General features: G+C 40.9%; 4 protein-coding genes across 7 annotated transcripts in view; 3 read left to right on the top strand and 1 right to left on the bottom strand.

Annotated features, from left to right (window-relative positions):
- Positions 1–6,214, top strand: part of LOC115370324 (roundabout homolog 2) — a 51,225-nt gene extending 45,011 nt beyond the window's left edge. For 3 of the 4 annotated variants that reach the window (XM_030067307.1, XM_030067311.1, XM_030067309.1), the window contains 9 exons: positions 689–731; positions 852–988; positions 1,100–1,390; positions 1,827–1,965; positions 3,025–3,368; positions 3,589–3,705; positions 3,885–4,064; positions 4,410–4,549; positions 5,552–6,214. In XM_030067307.1, the coding sequence (XP_029923167.1) occupies positions 689–731; positions 852–988; positions 1,100–1,390; positions 1,827–1,965; positions 3,025–3,368; positions 3,589–3,705; positions 3,885–4,064; positions 4,410–4,549; positions 5,552–5,563 (1,403 nt within the window). In that variant the 3' untranslated portion in view covers positions 5,564–6,214. The remainder of the gene's footprint in view (positions 1–688; positions 732–851; positions 989–1,099; positions 1,391–1,826; positions 1,966–3,024; positions 3,369–3,588; positions 3,706–3,884; positions 4,065–4,409; positions 4,550–5,551) is intronic. The other variant, XM_030067308.1, reaches the window with a different exon arrangement.
- A 3,859-nt stretch (positions 6,215–10,073) lies between these two features.
- lim2.3 (lens intrinsic membrane protein 2.3) lies at positions 10,074–11,474 on the top strand. Its single transcript, XM_030067338.1, has 4 exons — positions 10,074–10,248; positions 10,921–11,070; positions 11,155–11,289; positions 11,413–11,474. Exons 1-4 carry the CDS (start codon positions 10,074–10,076, stop codon positions 11,472–11,474), a joined length of 522 nt encoding a protein of 173 aa, XP_029923198.1.
- Positions 11,475–11,741: 267 nt separating this feature from the next.
- On the bottom strand, positions 11,742–17,379 carry hspa8b (heat shock protein family A (Hsp70) member 8b). Its single transcript, XM_030066531.1, has 9 exons — positions 17,231–17,379; positions 15,908–16,117; positions 15,618–15,823; positions 14,469–14,621; positions 13,546–14,101; positions 13,202–13,404; positions 12,789–12,987; positions 12,450–12,682; positions 11,742–12,272 (listed from the first exon to the last, which is right to left on the bottom strand). Exons 2-9 carry the CDS (start codon positions 16,110–16,112, stop codon positions 12,090–12,092), a joined length of 1,938 nt encoding a protein of 645 aa, XP_029922391.1. The 5' UTR covers positions 16,113–16,117; positions 17,231–17,379; the 3' UTR covers positions 11,742–12,089.
- Positions 17,380–21,597: 4,218 nt separating this feature from the next.
- Positions 21,598–26,281, top strand: LOC115369739 (zona pellucida-like domain-containing protein 1). Its single transcript, XM_030066404.1, has 11 exons — positions 21,598–21,605; positions 22,289–22,357; positions 23,010–23,122; positions 23,253–23,473; positions 23,797–23,981; positions 24,156–24,228; positions 24,338–24,435; positions 24,524–24,604; positions 24,696–24,867; positions 25,164–25,263; positions 26,247–26,281. The coding sequence occupies exons 1-11, from the start codon at positions 21,598–21,600 to the stop codon at positions 26,279–26,281; spliced, it is 1,155 nt and encodes a 384-aa protein (XP_029922264.1).
- The last annotated feature ends 607 nt before the right edge of the window (positions 26,282–26,888 follow it).

Here is a 26,888-nt window from a genome sequence, read left to right as displayed (position 1 = left end):
TGCTGGGTGATTTTTATGGCAGGCATGACGTTTGCATTTAAAACATGGCCTAGCATATGTAAACAGCAATCGCCACATAAATTTTAGCTGATACCTTCGGGCACATAAATACATAAGTTAGTTTCTGACTTTAAGAAATACTTGTCCATATGCACAAATACTTAAGGCCTCAAGAAAAACATGAATTTTTTATTTGTCTTAAATTCCTCATTAATATTGAGGATTATTTTACTGTGACTTTTACTACCATTTGAATTATTAATGACTGTGGCTATTATTACACATCTCAAGAACATTTTATTATTTCACAATGTAAAGCTTATATCATCTTGTCATTTTAGATGGCTTAGACTCCAAATAGCACTGAATCTTTAAATTCCCTGCCGTTGAAATTACAACGCCGCTGACATGTATTGCAGATATATACATATATATATATATAATGATCAACTGTGTACCTCATGGCGTATGTAGGTCACCACGGTGCCTTTCATAAACCGTCAATTAAAATGTGCATGCCTTAATCCCAAGTGAGACAAACTGTCTACATGGCCCTGAGTGCAACGCAGTGCGCAATATTTCATCTTTAACGCAATCTTTGGAAATCAATCTTATAGAAAAAACTTAAGCCTTATAATGAAAAGCTGGGATTTAAAGCTGACAGCCGGTTTTTTGTGTGTTCTTTCAGTGGGCTTCGCTCATGGTGAAGGATCTGGGATCATCAATGGAGGGTACAAATCACACTTTGATACATTAACTTCTTCATGTGTGATTTAAAAAAAAATAATAAGAAGAAGAATAATGAAAATGACACAAAATAAAAATGCTACAATCTCACGTCTTGTTTCCAGGCCTGGCATGTTGGGATCCAACATGGGCAACTACCCCTGGCTGGCCGACTCCTGGCCCGCTCCCAACCTCACACACAACAGCAAAGACTCAGTCAACTGTTGCTCCGGCAAGCTGGACTCGGATAGATATTACAACGGTAAGAGCGCTGTGACTTTCAAAGTAGGTCATTGGTGGAATAATACATTTGAGATTATGGAGTAGATTGATTGTCACCGTTTATGTAACACAGTCCATTGCTGTCCGGCAGTTGGTATCCACGGCTACCCGAGCCAGTCAGAGAAATACAGCACGGCCTCCAATGACAGTCCCATCTACAGCACCATCAACACGGCCGCTGACGAGGACCTGCTGGCGTATTATGACACCTACTCCAGCGCATCCTACAATCAGGGCCCCGACCCGTATGCCAGCACCCCGGTCCTGTCAAACAGTGGCCTGGTGGGTCTGAAGCAGGACCTGGACCAGTGGACCATCCAGTCTGGTCAGTCTGGGGCTGAATATGCAAAGCTCCAGTACTCCAGGACAACAGATCGTAAAGGTATTTACCTCCGCGCATAATCTTATATTGACTTCACTGCAAAAACTCAAAATCTTACCAAGATTATTTGTCTTATTTCAAGTCAAAAATGTCTTATTACTAGTCAAAATATCTCATTACACTTAAAATAAGACATGATCACCTCAGAAGTAACTTGTTTTTAGACAATTGTCTCTTGTTTCAAGTGAAAATTTGCTTGAAACAAGTGAAAATTTGCTTGTTTCATTGGCAAAATTTGTTTCTTGTTTCTAGCTAATTTTCACTTATTTCAAGTGAATTTTCACTTTCACGTATTTTAAGTGTAATGAGATATTTTGACTAGAAATAAGACATTTTTGACTTGAAATAAGACAAATAATCTTGGTAAGATTTTGCGTTTTTGCAGTGTTTGCATTGTGTTGACTGATTGCTCACATCTTACTGCTCACTTTTGTAGACAAACTGGTGAAACAGAGATCTACCGGGTCCTCGTCCAAGCCGGCTCCTCTCAACTGGGTGGACGTTCTGTCTGTGCCCCTGCATGCCGGCACGGACACAGGCCATCCAAAGAGAGACCAGGACGAGGAGCAACCCAGGTGAGGCTTATCGAGGCTCTCCTCGTCCAACAAACATGATTGCTTTTCACGACGTGTAATTTTCATTCAGTAAGTATTGTAGGTTATTATTAGATTCGAGGCCTCTGACTTCAACCACATGACAGGGAGAGTTAATGCAGATGAGTATCAAACCTGCCCTATAACTCAGGCAAGGCTGTCAAACAAAACTTGAGTGAAGTTTCGAGTTCGAGAAGTTTTGAAATTAACAGTTATGTCTGCAGGCAGTGAGTAGATTGCGCACTGAGGTTATGGAAGGGAGCGTCTCGTCTAACTGGTTCTGACAGATTAGATTGTGGACATAACGGGGTGGGATTGGAGGGCTGTTCTGACTGTGCTGTGTCTTTTGTAATGACATTGGCCACCATCTGACAGTCTGGATTAGTAGTTTCCATTTTCAATGACACGTCCATCATTAAATTAGCCCCGACGGCACTGAAGTGACAACATAAATCACGGAGGTAGTTCTTGTCCTCTGTAACTCTATATTGGTCCCATTTTTATGCTAACTCGGATTTGTCAAGTGGATCACAATGGAGATTTCTCTTTTGGAAATATTACGGCTATTAAACCTAAAATTAACAAGTCTAGTCAAGTCAAGTTTATTTGTATGGCGCTTCATCACAAGGCATGTCTCAAAGGACTTTACCAAGAAAAAGCCTTCCTAAATCCAAGTAATCAACAATAATTTACAAATCAAAATAACGCCAGTACACAAACAACAGCACCTCAGTGAAGAGAAAAAAGGCTCCCAAATAAACCAAATCAGGCAGAAAAGAATTGGAAGACCTTGGGCGCAGCAATTACAGGCTCAACAGGACAGCTGAGCATGCAACAGATGCAAAACAATAAAAAAGATACAAACAGGGACAATGACAATAATATAAAGAAAGCAAAGACGACCAATGGCAAAACCACTGAAAAAGAGAGATTTAATTCCCAAGTCAATGCTGTAGCCAGCTGTATCATTTCATATGTAGGTAGTTTTCATGTTGACAGTGTTTCCCTCTAAATTACATACTGTCACTGTCTCTCCTCTAGCTCGGAGGAGGACGATGAGGACTGGTGTCCTCCACTGCCGGCCAGAACGTACCTGATGGACAATTCAAGGGAGGAACTGTCTGGCCTGTCTTGCAGAGGAGAGGAGCTGTGCTACAGTCTGCAGGCTGCAGCCACGCTGCCGTCTCCCCCACAACAAAGCACACACAGGCCCAGTGACAGTCCCCGGCTGCAGCACTTTGACCTGCTGGACCGCCACCGGATGGCTTCCCAGGTCACCAAGTCCAACCCAGATCTGTTTGCCAACAAGGAGGTCGGAGATGTCAGCGAGGTGTACCACACCAGCCAATGGGCAGATGATTTCAACGGGGAGAACGCTGGAAAAGGTAGGCTCTTCATGGTATTTAAGTTGGTTTACTCAGTGTTCGGCACTGTGTTTCGCCTTGCTGAGAGAGACTCTCTTAGACTCAGTGCATGTCATTTATAATTTAGCTCATGACGTTACCTAACGGAAAGTATTTGTTAGCTTTATTTTAAGTGTAGCTCAGTATTCCTTAGTTGCCCCCTAAGTTTCCAGAGGGTGACATCAGTGTTCTTTCTTGTCAGGACAATCTGCCGCTCTGCCTGCCGAGTCAAGCCCTGCAGTCCCGGCTCACAGAACCAGGACTAAGAAGAAAACCCCCAAGGACGGACAACTCAGGCGAGAACTGCACAACCAAGCAGGTATGACACACAGTTTGTAGTGTGTCTCATTTCTGTTTCATGTTCTCCACTTGAGAGAGGAATGAGGAACAGAGGGGAATACAGTAAAGGCAGTTATTGTGTCACTAATGTGTGTCACAGGCATTTAATGCAGTATTTTCCTCTGGAGTTACTAATCATGAACAATCAATCATGTGCAGATCTTCCTCCACCACCGGCCCCTCCCCCCACAGATGATTCCCTGCAGCTCTTGGCTGATGTGTTGAGTTGCAGCCGAACAGACAGTGAACGAAGGGAGGGGATCGGCTCGCCCATCCTTCAGAGGAGGGGAGAGCACTTCTCACCCCAGAAGAGAGGCCCTACAAAGTGGTTATCAGAGGGTATGTACGATATGTTAACCATTTAAGGCTTCAAATAGTACAGTTTCATATCTGTCGGACCAAAAAAAAAAAAAAAAAGAAAGAAAGAAAAAAGCACACACATGGCATCCTGCTTAAACAACTGGCGTCCAGATATTATTGTTATTGTTTCATATGCACACAAATCCGCTTGGACTTAAAAGGAACCATCAGTCATCAGTGTAAGCAGCATACTCTTGTCTAATAAGACTGCTCTGACCCGCAGTGGCAGGGGGTCGGCTGACCTCTCTGCTTCATCACTCAGGGTTTGACCCATATATTTCCTGCTGCACTTTTGAGTTATTGGTTTTATATTGTCATCTGCAGATGAGAATGTAATCCCATACGGCCAGTCCAGCTTCCTGCCCAAGGTCCAGATGTCAGGCTATGGGTCGCTGGGTGGAGGGGTCTATCCACGGTCCTCCACTGGGCCCCGGGGCCCCGCCGCTGGTCGGAGGTCAGATGAGGTATGGCTTAGGTTTAGACACCACACTTTCACATAGTAAGGGTCACTTCAAAGTAACTACAATTAGGGCTGCCTGTCAACCATCATAAAGCAACAGGTAACCCAAAATATAAAAAAAAACAAGATATTTTCCCACATAGCCTTTGTGCAGTCTATCCATCCAGATGGTCTTGGTGTGATTTGGTGCTGCGATCTTCCCTGCCTCTCAGCACGCCAGCACTCTACAATGGGGCTGGATGAGTTTTGGTGTTGGAGCTGAAGCCGTTAAAATCTAATATGTGTAAAACTCAACGGCAACACTTCTTTCCAAGGACAATGACACAGACACCGAGCATAATCCAGAGTTTTGCTGGGAACTATTTCCTGCTGAAGAACCCCAGCAAACTATATCTGTCCGCCCCCAACGAGTACAAATTTGAGTTGGACAGATCCATTTTGTTGCAAATGGAATGGGAAAATATATTTTTTTTCTAGTTTGGGTGAACTGTTTCTTTAGGACATTTAATGGCAGATGTTTCTTCTTCTTCTTCTTTTAATCAGTGCCTGATTGGTATAGACTTACAGCCAACAAACACACACATGACCCAACAAGCTGTCATGTTACCAATCTTCTAATTGATGATGAGGAATTGCAAGTTTTATTCAAGATGTTGGTAAAAAGTCACACCATGTCAGGATATAATTTTAGAGTGCCAATGGTACCTTATAGGTTGGAGGACTGGACTTAAATGCAGTAATCTTGTCTACTTTATTATAATAATATGTATACGTGAAGCTTGGTGTTGCTGAAAAAGCATGCTCAACCAACTTTCTGTGAATAATGTTAATTCTATAAATTCTTTTTTACATGGAAATAGTCATGGGGGAAATAGAATTACTTGGCGTCTGCATAACAACCTGGATGTTTCTGTGGCTAAGCTGTAGCTTAATTACACTCTCAGCATCCGGATTAGTCGTTTGCACTCATCCCATTACTGACTGTCTTGTGTTTGTTTGCTTTCAGAACCTCATATAGACAGAGCGGCAGATTATGTGACACGACATCCTCCTTTTTCCCTCTCTGATTTCCTGTCTTTGCGAACCATCAATCTGTTGCCATGGTATCTTATGACAAACTGAAGACAAAAGGGAAAATGTCAAGGCTTGCCATCTGCCTTCTCACTAACTATTGCTATTTGTATTCATTTTTTTAATTTATTAATTATTCTTTCTTTGTGACTTCCTGCCCCACCACATGTATATAGACATCTTTACAACTTTTTAAAAATGTGATCTGATACAGTACTGAAATGGATCTGGGGTTAAAAAAAAAAAAAAAAAAGTATTTTTAGGAAATGGGATTGAAATGTAACTATTACATATTGTACAGCAGATTATTGAATGTAACTACCGTTTACTCTTGACCATGAATCCATGATGATGTTTGTTTGATGAAAGGTTGGAAAAGACATGAGGCAAAAAACTTGTTAATAAGCCATTGTGTGGGTGTGTATGAGTGTGTGCATCAGTGCATGTGTGCAGTGTTTGTGTGTGTGTGTGTGTGTGTGTGTGTGTGTTAGTGTTATCTCTCATCTCTGTGACTGTGTACTGTACCCTCGTTGATCACCAGTGTTAGTTCTGTCGAGATTTTTAAACTGACCAATAAAAGATTTGTTACAAAACTGTTCCCAATCAGTGTTTGGACTTCATATCTCAAAATAATATGTATGACATATACAACACTATAGGCAATGTTTTGTGTTTCATGTGCCTGATGCCTCCGAGTCTTAACCTGAAATATTTCTGGAATCTGCTGGAAAACACACTGACCTCTAAAGTATCTGACGCCTGAAATGATTTGTCGCTGAATCACTTTGCAACAACGGGAGGGAAGTGAGCAGGAATGTGGATGTGTGTTGTGTTAGATCAACTGCCTCACCAGGAGTATCGAAAGAAAGTAAAAACACAGAAAGGGAAAGAGACAAACAAAGGTGTGAGCTCCGATTTTCCCATCTGTGCCGCTCCTCCTTGAGGCCTGTAAAATTTGATGTCTGATATGAATTTGGACTTCTAGTGTCAGCAAATTGCAGCAGTGACAACATTTTATATTTGCCTCACTTTATGTTCCAGAGATTTTCAGGATATGTTGTGTGAGATTACCTGGGTTGTTTTTTTTTTTTGTTATAACATATCAGAAATATATATAGCGAGCGAGAAGAGGTAACCCATGTCTTATTGCATCAACTCTTGGAATATATCTGCAGCTTGATTCTCTTGTGTGTAGAGCAATTTGGCAGGAAAGCGTTTGGATGGAGTGGAGAGAGAGTCGGAGTCTGCTGCCTTTGGCAAATACCTGCTAGGTTCCACCAGGCTAGAGGATAATGGTAATCCAATGCAATTTAAAGGGGTTATGTAACTTAGAGGGGTTCTACTGTTTTATGCTTTTAGGCTTGTAGCACGGATTAGGGTCCCTGTGATTTACTGCCCCTCCCCTCCTCATCACCCCCCCTGCTGCTCAGTTTAAACAGCCACAATCAGCGACAGACGCCACAAAATGGTCACTTCACATCTGTCCATAAGCATACTCCACTTGCACAATGACAAATATATCCCTGTGTGTGGGGGGTGTGTGTGTGTGAGAGAGAGAGAGAGAGGGAGAGAGAGATTTTCTCATGACGTAAATAGTTGTATTTATTGATTTATTTATTTATTGACAGAGTAATTGTAAATGTGATTGAGTAGACATTATAAAAGCCAGTATGGTGAAAATAATATAGACGCCTATGAATTCAACTGGCTAACTTGCATGTAAGTATAGTGAACACCTGTTTTGTATGCCTGGTGGCCGACTGGCCGAGTGGTTCGAAAGACTTTAAGTTCCTGTGTCCTTGAGCAAGACACTGTTATCCGTGTTATGCTCTGTAACTGAGCTTGTGCTCTGATCTGCCTGAAAGTGGAGCGAATGAAGAGAGAATTTCCTTACAGGCATCAATAAACCATCATATTGTCATTAGTGGGGATAAGCTTAAAAGATGGAGTGGGGGGCTGATCTGTTTGGGTTAAGATGAAAAGGACATGCAGGACCACACAGCAACAAACCATCTGCCTGAGCAGGTAAGGGCTCTCCTAGTTGGGGGAGAATTTCACTGTGAACAAACACTATGATTCTGCTGGCCCATCTGTGGCCACCACAATCAATTTGGATGTGGGAGAGAAACCAAGTGAAAACAATCCAAAGCCCCACGAATTTGCTGCTCTCTTGTTGCAAGATTTGACAAAAACCGCCATCTAGTGGTCATTAGCGATACGTGCATAATAACAGTGCTCCCATGTACTCTGGTGGTAGGTAGGCATGTCCTAGAACTGGGGAGCATCATCACTAATCTATGTTATCTGATTTCTTTGTTCCTGTAATTGGCTCACAATGCTCCCACGGTCCAATGCTGACACTCAACTCATTATGTGGCAGTAATATAATCCATTAAAAAGTCTAATGAGTTCCCGGTTACCAATACAGGAGATTATTTCCCTTGCTCCCCTGATGCCACAGCTGGAGTACGTGGAGAGATGGTGCATCTGAAAGAGCCAACTCAGTGACTTGGTTAGGGCTAATCTTTGGGTTAAGGTTAGAAATAAAGCCAGGTTTTCATTGTGTTAAGGTTTAAAGTGGAGTTTAGATTACCATTATGCTCAAAGTTAGGGTTACACATTATGTGCTGATGCAACAAACAGGCAAGTGGCATTTTGTGTAACATCTACATACAAATATATGGATCTGCTGTCTGTCACATGTGGATGTATGGCTCATTAAAGTATCACATATCAAGTGTTATCTAATTTGTGAATAAACTGGAAATGACACCATGTTCAGGAATAGAATTGATCCTAAATGCATTTTTAAATCGATTCTCAGCAACCAGTCTCTATATAACAAGCTATAATTCTTGTTTGGGCTCTTTCCGATGCACCGTCTCTCCACCAGAAGAAACATCAAGAGAGCAAGGGAGATAATCAGACATTTCCTATCCAGCTCACTCTCTCTCTCAGCTTCTACCCTCAGGAAAAAGCTCCGAGCACTTGGCAAAAAGACAAATAACAGCTTCCTCCCCCAAGCTGTACAAACACACACCTCAAACCATTAGCCATCCACTTCCCAGGTCAGTATGCTCTCTCCCTCTGAGGTCACTGCACATCTTGTCCTGGGAATTTCTGCTGTCAGCTGTGCTCATGCTTACTGTTGCATTTGTGTGTGTGTGTGTGTGTGTATGTGTGTGTGCGCGCATTATAAATGTCTGTGAAAATTTTCATATGCACTTAAATCAGTTCCACTTAGCTGGCTGTGCAGTAATTAAAGGACCTGAATATGAAATGCCTAAAATGTGAGAGTAAATGTAATTTTAATGAAGTACCCCCAAATTTATCTCTCCACAGCAGATTGTATGAAAAGACATGAAAGCACTCTGTAGTGTGTGCAGTTTGTGTATTATCGTTTCAAATTTTAAACTGCATGCATGGGGGGGAAAAAAACTCTCTTTTTCACAATAGGATTTGACTTTTATGTGCCAAGGGGGTAAAGCACAACATAAACTGATATAATACTGCTTACGAGCTAATACAGACACCAGTAATTGAAATCTATGCAGCAGAAATTACATTCTGTATGCGATCTGTGCTGAAAATGATTATGCTTTTCAACTGACATAAGAGAGCAAAGTATATGAAAAATTAGACAGAGTGACTGAGACACAGCTAAAAGATGAATAAGTAAATAAATAAATAATGAATGAATGACGAAATAATCTTTGTGAAATTAACTTTCCAGCAATAGTATGGCTAAGCCTATTGCGGCCTGCTGGTTTACTGTGCATGGTTGTGCAGCATTTTCAATTGAAAGCCCTGTGTCATCAGTATTACGGCGACGTGCACAGCGCTTTACCAGTTTTGTATTTTCAGCAGATTCCCTAAAACACAAAACTCATCCTCTGTGATTGGTTGTGGCTCAGCATGCTCCATTGTTCCAACAGGCCGTTTGTTCGCTTGGTTTCCTATGCACAAACAAAACTTTACTGCCACCCCGGGCAATATTGGGCTCCTCTGTGCTTTGACAACCCGGTAATATTGGAATCTCTGACTTTTTGAGGGAAAAAAGATAAAGGTAGGCAATCAGCGTGACATCTTGGCATATGTGGATATATGCAACTGTGTGTGCGTGTGTGTACCTGTGCAGTACATGTGACACTGATGAAGACAAAGTGATCATTTCCCTGCTGCTTTAATTAGAGTTAATAAAGGTGAGCTGGCCACCCATCTTAACAAACTTCAGTGTTACTGTTTAAGTCTTGCCCCAGTCATTAGATTGCTCTGGCTCTACAGTAACAATGCTTCCTCAGGGTACGCTGAATGTATTTGAATATTGTTGTTTTATTCATGGCCATGGTTACTCAGTGCTCTGTAACAGGGAGTAATTGGTATAGCGGGGGGTACAGCAGATGTGGCAAGGCCCTGACCTGCTCTGTTCCTCTCTGTCAGTCAGTGTGTTTGGCAGGATGTACAGTTTCATGGGAGGCGGTTTGTTCTGTGCTGGAGTCGGCAACATACTCCTCATTGTCTCCACGGCAACTGACTACTGGATGCAGTACCGTCACTCCAACAATTACATGCACCAAGGCCTGTGGCGGTACTGTGTGCCTGGAAAATGCATGACACACACAGACAGCATTGGTAAGACAGCAAGACTCGGTGGATGGCTTCCATTGCATGGAGATGCACTGCAGATCCTTGTTGAGATTCATTAGTTTCCTGTCACTCAGGCCCAGATCTTGGCACTAACCGGAATGAACACTGGGATGACTAGTCTGGTTTTGTTGGTTTGGTTGATAGAAAAAAATATTTGATTAAGTTTATACTGCAAAAGTAGTGATCTTCCAAACAGAATGATGGCCCCAGTGATGTCTTCCTAAACAAGTTAACTCTGTGAGCATGATAGTGCCTTACACAGCCTTACGTAAAGGTGATAATATCATAATGGAAAAATAATCCACAACAGGTCCTGCTTTCAGATGTTAACAGTAAAATGTACTGTGAAGAGTTCCATACTGGTGGCTAGTTTATGCTCTATCAATGCAGATTTTGTTTTGCATGTACAGGCTTATTCTATAAAGTAATTAGTACACACAGCTGTCAGATACATGTAGTGCAGTACAAAGTACGATATTTCTCTGAAACATAGTGGAGTAAAATGATGAAGTCTCACAAAATTGGAAACATTCAAAAGACAGTACCTCAAAACTGTTCTTAGATGCAGTAATTGAGCAAACGCACTTTGTTAATTTTCACTTCTGGCCTTGCTCATCAAGTGTCAGTCAGCTTACATCTTATTTCTCTTACACTCAGCCTACTGGGATGCAACCCGGGCCTTCATGATTCTCTCCCTGCTGGCTTGTTTCCTCGGCCTTGTGATTGGCGTCATGGCCTTCATCCATTACTCTTCCTTTGATGGGTTTGACAAGACATTTGCAGCTGGCATCCTCTTCTTCATTTCCTGTAAGCTCCTCTCCCAAAGTCCCATGCATGCCTGTGTGACTCAGCTTTAATTTAAAAGTAGCTGATCTCATCTGCTCTCTGTAGGCTTCTTTGTGTTGCTGGCAATGGCTGTCTACACAGGAGTGACAGTAAACTACTATGGTAAACGCTACGGGAACTGGAGATTCTCCTGGTCCTACATCATGGGCTGGGTGGCTGTGGTGCTAATGTTCTTCTCAGGTATGTGTGCTGTCACACTGAGAGCTGCCAACACTTCATTTAATGTCCAAACTATGCTGACAAAAACATTGACTTCTTTGACAATTTTTTAAAATTGTATAACTTGTATTCGTTCTCTTCTAGGTATCTTCTACATGTGTGCCTACCGGATGCATGAATGCCCAAGGAGCTCTAATTCACGTTAATCTGCCCAACACTTTCACACACACACTGGCACTGGTTCATTATTTATGGCCTTGAGGAACAAATAGCCCTGTGAACCTTCATACACTTTTCCTGTTAACCTTAACATTGACAATCAAGCAAAATAAATGGGATTAACCAAAGTATTTGTTTGTCATCAGTTAAAAAACAAAGCTTTCTCTTAGCAGGTGTAACAGCCAAAAACAGTGACAGAAAATAAGATCAACTTGGTAACTGTTAAGGTAGATGAAACATCGACATGAGTCAGATTTCAAAAAGAATTTTTATTTTAGTGTCAATTTGCAAACTGTGGAACAATAGCAACCATTTCAGCTCCACAGAGAGAAGTAACAAAAAACAACATGCTGCGGTTATGTACTGTAGACATTAACTGGTTTAACTGAACACAATAGAGCCGTAGCAGAGAATGCTCACTGAAAACCACAGTTGAAAAGTGCTGCGCTTAGCATAGCATATGCAAATGTGATAATCCCATAAAACAAGTAGTTAATGTTTTGGAATATAACATTTAGATAAACCAGTGCTGTTATCAAGGTGATCACCCTTCACACTAACAACCAAATAGGCAAGAGGGCAAATTTGTGGAATGTTGCAGTTTAGTCAACCTCCTCGATAGTGGGACCAGAAGATCCTCCTCCAGGAGCAGAACCAGCGCCTGGGAAGCCGCCTGGCATCCCCTCCGGCATTCCCCCTGCACTCTGGTACAGCTTTGTAATGATGGGGTTACACACCTTCTCCAGCTCCTTCTGCTGGTGATCAAACTCATCCTTTTCTGCAGTCTGAGAGGAGAGAAAGAAGCTGAACTGAAATGTCAATCTGATAACAGCGTGACAATTCTGTAAAACACCTGCTGTGCATGTTTAGAAAAACCTGTACTACACACTGCAGAAAGGGAGATTTCACAGCTATACACAGTTGATGACCAAAAGCCCTGACCATCACTTGTTTTTTCATACCTGGTTTTTATCCAGCCAGCTGATGACCTCGTTGCACTTGTCCAGGATCTTCTGTTTGTCCTCATCACTGATTTTGCCCTTCAACTTCTCATCCTCCACTGTGGACTTCATATTGAAGGCATAAGACTCCAGGGAATTCTTGGCAGACACCTTCTCTCTCTGTACATCGTCCTCGGCCTTGTACCTCTCAGCTTCCTGAACCATGCGTTCAATGTCCTCCTTGCTCAAGCGACCTGATTATTGGTAAAAGATGGATTTTATTAGAAAGATACTGACAAGTGAAGATGAAGCTGAACACGTCAAACTTTGCAGTGGCTGATTCTTTACAGTTGTCAGTACCTTTGTCATTCGTGATTGTGATCTTGTTCTCCTTGCCGGTGCTCTTGTCGACTGCAGACACATTCATGATACCATTAGCGTCAATATCAAAGGTCACCTCAATCTGAGGAACACCTCGGGGGGCTGGGGGGATTCCAGTCAGCTCAAACTTCCCCAGAAGGTTGTTGTCTTTGGTCATGGCTCTTTCACCCTCATACACCTGCAGGTATAATCTCAGGTCAAACCACCAATTGAGATTATTTTAAATGTGACTCTCTGCTCCTGAGGCATTTTAAGTACCTTTGACTTGGTAGTGCACTGGCAAATTATTCCTCATTAACATTTTAAAGTGCAATCAAGTCTGCTTTTACTGGCACCTGAATTAAAGTACCTAACCACAACAGTTCTACTGAGGCAAAAGATGGTGATCATACCTGGATGAGCACACCAGGCTGATTGTCTGAATAGGTAGTGAAAGTCTGGGTCTGTTTGGTGGGGATGGTGGTGTTCCTTTTGATGAGCACAGTCATGACTCCTCCAGCAGTCTCGATGCCCAAAGACAAGGGGGTGACATCCAGCAGGAGCAGGTCCTGCACATTCTCGGACTTGTCACCTGCCAAGATGGCTGCCTGCACAGCTGCAAAACAAACAGGTGGATTTACAATTCAAACCCACAGAAACACATCTGTCAGACGATCTCTTGGTCAAGATTTTTTTAAATTAATTTAGCAGAATAGTTTCATGCTTTTTATGTTTAGATAAGAGCTTACTACAATACCTGCACCATAGGCCACAGCTTCATCAGGGTTAATGCTCTTATTAAGCTCTTTGCCGTTGAAGAAGTCCTGCAGTAACTTCTGGATTTTGGGGATACGAGTGGAGCCCCCCACCAGAACAATGTCATGGATCTGGGCCTTGTCCAACTTTGCATCACGGAGAGATTTTTCCACGGGGTCCAGGGTGCCACGGAACAGGTCTGCATTTAGCTCCTCAAATCGAGCCCTGGTTATGGAGGTGTAGAAATCAATGCCCTCGTACAGAGAATCAATCTCAATGCTGGCCTGAGTGCTGGAGGACAAGGTGCGCTTGGCCCTCTCACAAGCTGTGCGAAGACGACGCACAGCTCTCTTGTTGTCACTGATGTCTTTCTTGTACTTGCGTTTGAACTCTGAGATGAAGTGGTTGACCATGCGGTTGTCAAAGTCTTCTCCACCCAAGTGTGTATCTCCTGCGGTGGACTTCACCTCAAAGATTCCGTCTTCGATGGTCAGGATGGAGACATCAAATGTGCCGCCGCCAAGATCAAAGATAAGGACATTTCTCTCAGATCCGACCTGCAAAATACAATGTGGAATTTATTTGACCATCATTATTTGACCAAGCATTATTATTCACTATGTCCTTGAAGACTTCAACGTCAAAATACAGCAATGTTGTACTTAAATGTGTAAAACTGTGAAAGTGTCAAGATGTTAAACTATCAATCATGTTAAGGTGTCATACAGTCCTTATGTGATGAGCTCATTGTTTCATAAACAAAGGCTTAAAAGGAGATGCAGCCTTTGAAAGGGTGTGTCATACTGCCATCACTGAGAGAGCCTTTAACATGTAAATACCTACAAAAACACTTGTATAATACACATCTTAACATTTCTGATCAATATTTATCACAAGGAGGCTGCAGCTTGTGAGTCATTTCACCTTTTTGTCTAAGCCATAAGCAATGGCAGCAGCCGTTGGCTCGTTGATGATGCGCAGGACATTAAGCCCAGAGATAGTCCCTGCATCTTTAGTGGCCTGACGCTGGGAGTCATTGAAGTAGGCAGGCACAGTCACAACAGCATTGGTCACCGACTGCAGAGAGAAAACAGTCACAACAAATTGGACATTAATTTTAATTTAATATAATTTTAATTTGAATGTTTTATATTAAGTTACCTTAGATATACTTACTTAAATGAGAACAGATACACTCGATTTCTACTGCAGTAAACAGATTGTGCAGAATTTTGATGACATCTGCATGCTTTAAAAGGGGACATTACAGTGTTTTGACTTGAAAGAACAATCCGGCAACTTCCATCTGTCCATGTCTATTTACTGTTGGTGAAACAAAGATTTTTTTGTGACCCTGTGAACTAGTGCACTAAATTTATTTTTAAATTTAGCCACAAGCAGCAATAATGAGGTCCAAGCAGAACAAGCAGTCTTGGAGTCACTACAAAGTACAGGGCCCCAGAACTGTAGAAAAATTTGCACAAACAGCACAAACATTGCTTATTTCATGAAATCTTATCCATTGGTTTTAACACAATGGCAGCCTGCCACTTCATAAAGGTAAAGTGAGTTCAACTATGAAATGACCAACAGATAGTATGACATACTCACCATGTTATAACTGCAGCAGAAAACTGACTGAATGATGGTGGCCATTTTTTTTTTTTTTTTTTGTTTGTTTTGTTTTTTTGTATGAGGACATCTTGTCAGACATCATAAAAACTTTGTACATTGAAGAAACATACAAAATTTCAAATGAATATGACTAACAGTTAATGAATTATGGATGTATAGACCCATGATGCTGCTACAGCACCATCTATTGGCAAAGAGGCACCAAATTTGCCATGGTCACTCACACATATTATAAACACATCTAAAGCAAATTGGGTGCAACAGCTCGAAGTGTTCAGGAGGTATGACATTTTGTGTTATATATGCCCCGCCTAAAGCATTTAAATAAAATTTGGCACCAACTGCTCAAATTTTATTCCAGCAACTTTGCTGCTTGGACCTCAAATGAATAATAAAACTAATCAGACACAGTCATGCAAATTTAGCATGCTTGTTTACCTTGCCCAGGTAGGCCTCAGCAATCTCCTTCATTTTGACCAGCACCATGGAGGAGATCTCCTCTGGGTAGAAGGCCTTGGTCTCTCCCTTGTACTCCACTTGTACTTTGGGCCGTGACGAATCATTAATGACTGTGAATGGCCAATGCTTCATGTCTGACTGGACAACGCTGTCATCAAACCGCCGTCCAATCAGACGCTTTGCATCTGTGGGGAGAGGGAAGTGAATAAGCAAAAACAGCAGCAATCCTTGCCCATACTTCACTTACTATATCTGGACAGCTCTCTTACCAAAGACTGTGTTGGCAGGGTTCATGGCCACTTGATTCTTGGCTGCATCCCCAATCAGCCTCTCTGTGTCTGTGAAAGCAACATAGCTGGGTGTGGTCCTGTTACCCTGGTCATTGGCGATGATCTCCACTTTGCCATGCTGAAACACCCCTACACAGGAGTAGGTGGTGCCCAGGTCGATGCCAACAGCTGGTCCCTTTGACATAGTTCCTGAGGTTATGGGAAAATCATCATCACAACAATCAAGAATACAGTTGAAATCCCCAAAAGATTCCTGAAATCATCTAGCAGAGGAGTTTCTACTGTGTGTGGCTACCAAGATACACTTGTGTATAAGTGCATAAAATATAATTATGATTAGAGTTTCAGTAGCTAAACATAAATGGCACCAAACTGTCTCAATGAGGGTCCCTAGCATTTGTTTTCAAACATCTATAATCACACTTTTGACAGCTGGCTTAATAACTGTTGTCTTTATTTAGGCAACAACAGACAGAAAGGCAAACTTAGTGCTGCTACAGCAGCAGACCACCACCATGACAGCTTAACAGAGGTAAAAAATACTACATCATGTTTGATATTGCTCTTCGTGATTCAACTAAACTATGGTCAAAAGCGAGGCTGATGCTGCATCATCATCAAAACACAAGACTGAGTAAGAGGGCGTGCCATTCCTGAATTTGGGTGGTGAAGAAAGTGCTGGAACATTCTGGCCACTTCCTGGTCTACAGCATTCACAATGTTTGGTGTGTCACGCCATAACATTGTTGGCTAAATCCAAGTGCCGTGCCAAGCCTGCGAGCTGTTTACCCAGCCAGCCCAGTCTAGGCGTGACGGCAGAGAGATGCCAGCATGGGCACACCATAGCCCGGACAGGCACCGACTCGTTAGCCCGTCGTACCAGATAATACGAACATTAATTTAAACTTATGTAGCGTTAACTGTTGGGCAATTTCAAATCAACAAGTCAGTAACAAGTTATCGTTACAGCATCCTCTAGTGTAATGCGAAGTTGACAACCTAGCAAACGCTAACTTCAGTTGTAAACATTAGCTACTCACGCAGTTTTGTTTGGGTACCACGGTTTTCAACCAGCAAAATAATATAAACAGACGAATAGAACCGACGTCAGGAAACTGTGTTAGACCGTATTTCACACTACTAAACAACGCCACACGTAACGTTGGCAGCATCTGTTGAACGTTAACAAGCTTCCCTCGTCAAACTTTTTTAAAACACACGTTAACGTCACTCCTTCATATCGCCCTCCCTGCTCAGTGTTATTCATGTCGGCTAGCCGCCACAACACAATAACAAACTTGCCTTATTCAGAGTGTGAATGCGTCTCTTGACAGTGCAGCAGGTGTGGACGCCCCTCGCTGGGTTTCTCTCTGTGTTTTTGCTCCCCGTCTTTCTCTCTGACAGACGCGGCTGTGTGCGGCGAGCTGGACGACCCGTTTCCACGCAGAACACTCTAGAACACAGGAGGACCGCCGCAGCCAATCACATGTCAATCATCTCACAGCCCCCGAACAAATTGTCCAATTAAAATATTTTAACAGTAGTTGCTACCAGGAACCGAGGAAGATCATGAGCATGAGATTAAAGAGCGTCTGTGTCCGATCAGTGTAACGCAGTTGGTTTGGGTCTGAGGACGGGCATTTGTTTTTAATTTCTAGGGACTCAAATTTGGCTGAACACCCAAAACAGGTGAAGCAATATATATAAGTATATAGACATCCTTTGGCATATTAGTCCAGTAATTCTAGGCCAAAATTGGGGTCAACCTAGGACAAACTGCAAGAGAAGCAAACTCAACTGATTTTGTATCCTCGTATGTCCTGACTCCTGAGTGAGGGAAAAAAGTCCCAAGAAATCCCATTGGTGGAAAGTTTTGAAAATCACCTATTTATGACCACATATTACTAAAAAAAAAAAAAAACACTGTTTTTAACACACAGGGGAAAGGGGTTTGAAATTTTACTTTCAGATATCACTATAAAAATTCACAAGTTGATTACACACACAAAGACAAGAAAAAAAGTCAGTTACAAGTTCTTTGAATTATTCTGTTTACACATGCATATCACACATTATCTGATTTGATATGCGTCAATAAGGAATATAAGGAATAAATGCCAGAAGAGACATTTAAACAGTGATATATAGTAACCTTGAATTAAAAGGTTACTATATATATAGTAACCTTTTAATTCACTGTTTAAATATCTGTTCTGGCATTTATTCCTTATATTTCTTATTAGCGCATATCAAATCAGATAATGTGTGATCATGTGTGATGTGTGATGTGTGTGTAATCAACTTGTGAATTTTTATAGTGATATCTGAAAGCAAAATTTTGAACCCCTTTCCCATGTGTGTTAAAAACAGTGTTTTTTGGTAATATGTGGTCATAAATAGGTGATTTTCAAAACTTTCCACCAATGGGATTTCTTGGGACTTTTTTCCCCTCACTCAGGACATACTGAGGATCCAAAATCAGTTGAGTTTGCTTCTCTTGCAATTTGTCCTAGGTTTTTTCATAAAATGACTGGACTATATAACAGGCAAATCTCTCCAAACTTAAAGACCATGTTCAGTTTCTGCGATGTGGCAGCAATGCATGGCTGATAAAGCCATACTGAAGTAGTTCATCTGAAAACACATACATATAACAAGTGCAAAATGAATTTCAGGGCCATGTGAAACAGATGAGTTTGTTCTGGGCTGGTGACAGGCTTTCCTCATATTAATTTAATAACACCTCTGCAACATGATCTGTGCAGTGCCAGACCAGGTGTTATATAACTTATTTGAACAGAGATATTCTGTATGCAGTGTCTCTCAAATAACTTATAAGTGGGTCACAAAGTTTTGTAACAGGCCCTAAGATTGTTTTACTGTTTACTTGCAAGAGGTCTGTCCCAGTGTGACCCAGGGGAAAAACAGTAAGCCCTTCCCCTGTCGCTGAGGTGACACATGTTAGGCGCTGATGACCTGCTCATGTGTTACATGTGCCAGGGAGTGTGACTCATTTAGTAAGTCAGGTCTCAGCACAAATATTCTAACACATAGCTAGATACATTAAAAACTTTTTGACTATTGTACTCAAAAGCTGCACACGTAAGGAGTACTCCAAACAGAAAATTATATCAGAAACAGATTCACCGAAAGTACCTGGTTTTATGGAAATAATTACTAATTGACTATTCACTATGGCCACTGGGTGGTATTAAGATGTAACTGAAGTTGTTTTCACACTGGAGTGTTTTCAAGGAGCTATTCGGTGATTAAATGTGAGTGGCCTCTGGTTAAAACAGTGAGTGGCATATACGAGCCCGTACAGAGACATGGTAGTTGACATTACATGATCGTCATTCTTGTATCAGCGTAAACATCCATTCACACCTTTGCTCCCATTGGGAATATAGTCTATTGTGTTCTTCTCTCTCTCAGTGACATATGGGAGTGTACTGTACACTAGCCTGGCATTGTTGCAAAGTGGGAGAGATACACATACATGAAATACAGCTCACCGAAAACCAAACACATTCCTTGTGAGTCAAGCAGGGCGTATGCAGAGAGACACGGTAGAAAAAAACTGAGCATTCTGGGAGTTAAACAATAGGTATATGTAGACACCAACCTGAGATAACCTGAGAAGACACCAGGCCTCCAGAGATTACCATAACTGCAGGGAAATGTCCTGTTACAGAATGTTTAAAATGCTTCATTAAAAGAGGCCATTCATTTGGTGTGTGTATTGTACCTTTTATACAGCTAAAATACACAGTGAAAACTTACTAGGTCCCTTTTCAAACCATGCACCTGTGTCTTTAATCATGGATTCTGACCTAAATGTGCCACAGGCCTGTACCTGCTGGGTCTCCTCGTACTAATATTTTGTCCCAAGGCGTGACCAAATTTACCCAGTTTGGGTCCAAGTACTGACAAAATGTGCCAGTGGTTCAGTTACTGAGTATCCGGGTAGCACCAATGGCATGCCTTACAGAAAAATAGTTGTTTAGACAACAAAGAGCAGATTAAAACTGGCATTTGAAATTGGATATGTCTAAAGTAATCTAACATGCCCCTTTTTAGGCTGTACCCACATAGCGCATTGTAGTGCTATCCTTTGGGGACTTAGGAAAGTTAGAATTCCTTTTCATTTTGTGATGTCGCACAAAAGGCCCAGGATTTCTCTCAGCTAGGTGTGTCATTTATTCACAGACTGTAAGGGAGCTGCAGAGAAAATTTCTATATTCAATTTAAAGCCTGGGGCGATAACAAAAACTGATCCATTACCGAACCCGCATGCCAAAGAACAATAATGAGCCTTTTATCACCTTGAAAAATCTCCAAAGAGAATAAGTGTTCAAAGAGATCTTTGATCCTGGTCTTTGAAAAGACAGCTAAAGAACAGTTTGTGTATACATTATGGCTTTCTACACAAACAAACAGTGATGATTACAGTTGTTTCCCTGACACCCCCCCTCCCACACACACACACACACACACACACACACACACACACACAAACACACATACATGCATTGCATTACATGATGCCTATGCATTTAGGTAAGTGTAATATGTACCATTTGTGTTACTGCAGTTGATAAATGTCTTGACAGAGTGACTCTCACTTAAGTCGCTTAATTGATACTAAATAGGTATGAACAGTTCTTTATCTTTTTGTTTTATTTGATCAAAGTGTCTTAACAAGCAAGAAGATACCACGCTACACCATCCAGCACCGTTCCAGTAACAACCAAGGCACAGATGACTAGTTGTAAAAGGTACAGCATTAGTCCGGGGTTATTTCTTGTCCCCCAGGCATAAACTTGAACACCTTCTTTACTAATAGCCCAAATGAACTGTGACAACCATTACTGCCAATAAGTGGTTGGGGAAGCAGAACGGTGTCGCAAGAGAGAAGACCTCCCAGTTCAGTTCACACTATCAGCAAACATCAACACACATCCAAGTGTCCTTGGAAAGAAACTGTCTCGCCTCCACTGAGCTCTGTGCTCCAGCCTCCAAACTAAAAGAGAGCTCCTCTGCTTGGATCAGCAACCTTTCATGTTATTATTGTGACCACGCTGCAGACCTGTGGCATGGAAATCAACAGTGGCCCCACTAAAGTAAAGAAAGCCCAATGATTTTGTTCATTCCCCACAATAATACAAGGACTTTTGTAATTCTGTGGTTGCCTTATAAAGAAATTATTCAAGACAGAATTTCTAATGTAGCTACACCTCATGGGTACTTATGTAATGAAAAGTTGCATGGATATTGTATATGTGCCTCTTTATGTCTGTGTATGGCAGACAACCCAACACTAAAGGACCATACCAATGATTTTGCATGTTTAGTATAAAATCTACAAAACATAGTCACATTTCTGTGAATCCCCAAGCAACCGGTCATATTTTAGATTTCGGCTTCATTTTTCTGTCTGTTAGCTGGCCATTGGATTCCATTCATTTCACTCCAGTATGAAAATGAACTTTCTGAGACTACAAACTGTTTCACGCCAGTAATCCATCACCAACATCATCAACAGTTTTCCATAAAGCAGCAGCAATGTTGTTTTAGGATTTAAATCGATGGAATTGGGCAGAGTGAAACTTTACACAGCCAATGTGGTTTATGAACGGCAACGATATTGTTAGCCATGGAAGCAGAACATGATAAGGTGGGTGTTTTAGCCAAAAATTCAAATTTGAAAATCAAGGGATTTCAATTGTATGTACTTATTGTATGTGATTAATGTGAAATTTGTAGTACCTCCACATGATTTGCAAATGGTTTGTTATGATGTAAAATGTGGGTAAATTGTAAAAATTCAAACATTCAATCACTGGTGTGGTCCTTAAACTTGGACCAACTCATTTTAAATCCCCAATTCAACATATTGTGTATGAATTCAGCTCTGTAGGAATTTTTATACGCAACATTTTAATGGGCAGCTACCTTAATTAACTGAAGTAATGAATCACTTCTGGATTGCATCCTAATTCAAATTACAGGTCCGAAAATGTTTATAACTTGTGTGTTGCTTTCACACACATTAGTTCTTGTATCAAGAGCCAGAGCTTAGTCACTAAATTTCAGCAGGAAAAAATGCCTTCACACGAGGGGAGACAATGGCACTGAGCTCCAGCCCTGAGTGGATCTTTAAAAATAACCGGGTGTCACAAATCAACAGGAGGAGACTGAAATCAATGGGCATGCCAAACTATGTAGGCAGTGACTTTTATTTTATGGGAAATAATCATTCAAGAAAACGATTAACGTCAAATTTCATAAAAATGAAGTTGTTACATCCTTAGCTCATGTTACTCTATTGTCTGAGTCTGTGCCTCTCACGCCCCTCAGTTCCTCTGAGGACAGTATAAAGGCAGAGCTCTGGAAAACGATAGCAAGACTCAACATGAAGCCTCACAGGTGAGACAGCATCATTTTTACACCCATGCAATATTCATAGAAATGCTTTGGTTATAATTATAGTGACAATATTATCTAGAACATTTTCACTTTGATGGGAAAATCTCAAAAAGCAAAAGGATTTTTTTAGTGTCTGCCTTCTATCTGTGCAACAGAATAAAATGCGGCAAAAATAATTAGTTTGTTTTTGGATTCACTGATAAACTTAACGCATTTGCTGGATTTTCAAAATGTAGGGTGTGTTGAAATTTAAAAAGAGTGCAACTTTGTGTGCCAAATTCATTAATGTAAGAAGTTTCATGTGAATGTATAGATTTTTCTGATTGAAAATATGTGTGATAACTCATTGATGGTGATAATACAACAGTAGAATTATTTCCTTCTTTCTTTTTTGTGATTTTTTTTTTCATGGCAGAGCCACGAGTAGCTGCTTATGTTGCATAATGGTCTAGGATGACTCCTCTGTCATAATTATCTTTGTGGGCTTTGTCCTCATGTAGGTCGATAAGCGAGCTGCGAAGTCAAATATGTTGCCAAGTGTGGTTTTCTTGCAGATCACTTCCTCATGAAAGAAGATGGTGAATGTCTTTGTTCTCATTGTTCTGTTTTGTTTTGTTTTGTTTTTTTTTTGTTTGTTTTTTTTTTCTTGCAGATCCAGAACAATGAGGCTGCTCATCCTCGTGTGCCAGCTCGGCCTAATTCTTAGGTGTGAGGCACAGACACAGACACAGCGAGTTTGCAGTGGTGAAACCTTCAGATCCCCAAGTTGGTAGCATTTTATTAGACCAAGGACAAAATTGTAGTTCAGTACTTTATTTTATTTTTATTTTTCTCTTATTTTTACCCTTCTATGGTGCCTGTACTTATGTATCATCTCCCTTGTCATCTCCCTCAGGAAACTCTGACATAAACGTGACATGCGGTACTGACCACATGCAGATGACCATCTATCTTTGTCCAGTTTACCATGCTAATTACAATGAATCCCTGATGGCCATGAATGGAGTGTTTGACAAGCCTGAGTGCTTTGGAGTTCCCGACTGGAACGCCGATCCCCCTCTCTTAACATTCAATTTCTCCATAACTGAACGTGATCCCTGTAACAATTACTTTAAGGTATTCTTCACAATAGCATTTCATACTAATCTGTGAAAACTGAGCATGAAATGAATTTTTGTATTTCTCAAATGAAGTGGCAATGTATGATATCTGGAATGACTGTTAAGAATAGAATAGAATAGAATAGAATAGAATAGAATAGAATAGAATAGAATCTTTAATGCCATTTTAGCAGGACCAATGGAGATTGATTTTGGCAGAGAATAATACAATGAAACGACACGTACTAACACTATCTTTAAAAAAAAAAAAAAGAAAGAAAGAAAAAGAAAATCAAGGCTTGGTAAAAGTAAGAAGAAACTGAATTTCTTTTTTTACAGGTAACCAATGAAGTTGGCACTGGTATATTTGCTGACTTCTCAAACGTCCAGCATGTCAACATCTCCGGTACGCTCAACTCGTTGGACCCCAGCGCGGGCACAATCACCTATCGCCCACAGGTCATGTACATGTTCTCCTGCAAGTACCCCATGCAATATGTGGTGAACAACACCGAGCTGGGCGTGTGAGTGACTTCATGCTTCCACTGTCTTATTATGATAAACTTCTTATTGCCACCAACACAAATAAACCTGAGCCCCTTCAGTGATGATGATGCATGCAAGAGAAACTGGGGGGTGCATGTATGTATCTGCCTGTATTCAGATACATAACATGAACTTCTTTTCGTTCAATCTAGATCCGGCGTGAGTCTCGCCATCAAAGACAACAATGGTACTTTCATCAGCACTCTGAGCATGCACCTGTATGGAGTAAGAGCTGCCCTAATTTTGGATTTAATATGTTCCACACAGAGTATCTATAACAGGGCCACGCTGTATTGTGCTGACTTGATGGTGTTCTTGCTTTTGCATGGGACAGGATAGCGACTACACAGAGGCACTCTTCGTGCCAGAGAGTGGGCTCAACCTGAAGACCAAGATTTTTGTGGCCGTTAAAGCTACCAATCTCACAGACAAGTACTGAAATACATATGTTTTTGTCATAAGTGAGTATATATATCACAGTATTGATTTTTTCTAAAAACCCACCTGCCTCTCTTTGAAGGTTCCACGTGCTGCTCGACAGATGCTACGCAACAACGCTGCCGTTTCCCACAAACAGCACCTACTATGACCTTTTCGTGGGGTGAGTCAGCTCTCTGTCAGCTATGCAGATTACAATAATAGCTTTTACACTATGACCGTAGCGTCTTATAGCTTTGACTTTTTCATCCGAGGTGCACACGAGACCCGCAAACAGTGATGGAAATGAACGGGGAGGATCAGAAGGCACACTTCTCCTTCGAGGCCTTCAGATTCGTCAGCCACAAAAACATGACGGTCTCTACTTTCTACCTGCACTGCATCACCAGACTCTGTGAAGTGTCCAGATGTGCCACTTTAAAGCCTGTGAGTGGAAAAAAACCATGTCCTAAGCTATTCTTTCTCATCAAAAAAAAAAAAAAGAGTATGTCACACTTTATCCACAAAGTGCTGCATAGTTTAGAGTGGGTGTGCCAATCTTTTTCATGTTCAGGACCTCCAACTACACTTTTATCAGAAATTACTTTATGGATGCTGAAAAGGTATTTTATGGATATGAAAAGGTATTTTAGTTAATAGTATTTATGTTTGACTTTTTTTTTTCAGACAAACAGACAGCCAGACAGATTTTTCTCTAACGTCTTTCATTTCTTTTTGAGCAGACCTGTCCAGAGGGCCCATCCAGGAGAAAGAGAGAGGCTGTGGATGAGAACATGGCCACAGTCTCCTCCCCTCCCATCATTGTGAACGAACTGAGCGACGGTATGCCTTTATTAAGCTCTGACTTAATTTTTGTTCAAGAAAAACAGGGCTGTGAAATAAAAACAAACAATAAACAAACTGATCAATCACAAAATTGGCAGTGATTCATCTCGATTAATTGCAGTTGACCAGAAGTGTGAGTCCATGGCCAGTAAAGCATGGGTGGAACATGGATATATTAGGTATATCCAAATATATATACAAAAGTGTAGATACAATAAGAAAACATCCATTGTGCTTAAGTCTACTGCTCACAAACACACTGTTTGAGCACTCTCGTTTTTATTATTTATTTAATTCCATTAAAAAAACAACAACAACAAAAAAAAAAAAACTATTTCAATCAAAACGATGTATACTGTTTGCAAAGTGATTCCTAACTTCCTAACTTCCCAACTGAGAGGTTCACTTGCTTGGCCTAACTTTAACACTGGCATTTTAGAAATAAACATGCTTGATGAAAACTTCAATACTATTACAATGGCATGGATGCAGTTTATGCCCACAGCATTATAGATACAGCCAAATGATCCTTAGCTTTTCCACTGATGAGGAAAATAAATGGAAGGAACTGGGAGAAATAACAGGTTTCATTTGTTTATAGCTTTATGTTTCAGTGATCTGGGGATGGGGCAGCTTTTTTGTTCATCATTACACAGCAAAAGTTGAAACCTAAGTCAAACAGAGTTATTTAGGAAGTTTAAATGTCCTTAATATTTTAATTTATCAAACATCAGCACCTGAATTACCAAATAAATGTAACATATGGGTCAGAGGATAAGAACATTAACACTGGAAATCTCATTTATTAAGTGATGATTGTGCTGTGATTCCAAATACGAGATGTAAAGCAGGTGGAGAATTTATGGCTTACAGCATTCCTTTGGGAAAAAAATAACACTTTTACCTTTTATTTATTTATTTATTTTTTCAACTATCATTATGTTTTAACACAATAAACATATTTTGATTCAACTTTTCAGCACCTGCAACTGCTCACGGTAAGAATATCCATTGAATGTGGTGTGTGTGGCCTGTGCTGTGTATGGATGTGGTACATGCATGCATGCATGTTTGCATGCATGCAGTCAAAATAATGAAATTGTACTTAAGCTTTTTTTAACTGGTGATGGACAGTGGGGTGGCATAGTCAGTGAGGAGACCGCTCTCCGCTCTCTCTCTATGTTTTGTGCACTGGGGCTCAGACATGCTGGGACAGAAAAGGGCCTTCGCCAAACTGTCCTCACAAAGTTGGAAGCAGAGAATTGTCCAAAATGTCTTGGTGAGCAGAAGCATTAAAATTTCCCTTCACTGGCACTGAGGGGCCGAGGCCGAGCCAAGAAAAACCAGCCCATAGCATAGGGCCCTATAAAACCTGTTTTATTTTTTCCCAAATTCCGTTTTTTCCGATTTAATTTTTGGGAATTCCATTTTTTACCTTTTACTCTTATTTTACTGCCAAAAAAGAGTGTGTTTTTAATGTTAATGACTAAAATGTTAATGACTAAAATGCACACAAATGAAATAGAAATTACCTTAAATTAACTGAGGTAACAAATAAACAAAACCTTATTTATTTAACAATTACGTTGTTATAGCAATAAAAGCTGAAAATGATATGTTAT

Source organism: Myripristis murdjan, chromosome 13, assembly GCF_902150065.1.
Source record: "Myripristis murdjan chromosome 13, fMyrMur1.1, whole genome shotgun sequence".
NCBI lineage: Eukaryota > Metazoa > Chordata > Actinopteri > Holocentriformes > Holocentridae > Myripristis > Myripristis murdjan.
The sequence above is the reverse complement of the archived record's forward strand: the minus strand, read 5'-3'. Positions and strand labels throughout refer to the sequence as shown.

Excerpts from the sequence above, each read along its gene's own strand:
- lim2.3 (XM_030067338.1), top strand. The coding sequence starts at position 10,074 with ATGTACAGTTTCATGGGAGGCGGTTTGTTCTGTGCTGGAGTCGGCAAC. Across the intron at positions 10,249-10,920 it reads GACACACACAGACAGCATTG|CCTACTGGGATGCAACCCGG; the intron begins GTAAGACAGCAA and ends TCTTACACTCAG. Across the intron at positions 11,071-11,154 it reads CATCCTCTTCTTCATTTCCT|GCTTCTTTGTGTTGCTGGCA; the intron begins GTAAGCTCCTCT and ends TGCTCTCTGTAG.
- hspa8b (XM_030066531.1), bottom strand. The coding sequence starts at position 16,112 with ATGTCAAAGGGACCAGCTGTTGGCATCGACCTGGGCACCACCTACTCC. Across the intron at positions 14,622-15,617 it reads CTGAGGCCTACCTGGGCAAG|TCGGTGACCAATGCTGTTGT; the intron begins GTAAACAAGCAT and ends TTCTCTCTGCAG. Across the intron at positions 14,102-14,468 it reads CTTATGGCTTAGACAAAAAG|GTCGGATCTGAGAGAAATGT; the intron begins GTGAAATGACTC and ends TGTATTTTGCAG.
- LOC115369739 (XM_030066404.1), top strand. Across the intron at positions 22,358-23,009 it reads CTCAACATGAAGCCTCACAG|ATCCAGAACAATGAGGCTGC; the intron begins GTGAGACAGCAT and ends TTTTTCTTGCAG. Across the intron at positions 24,868-25,163 it reads GATGTGCCACTTTAAAGCCT|ACCTGTCCAGAGGGCCCATC; the intron begins GTGAGTGGAAAA and ends CTTTTTGAGCAG.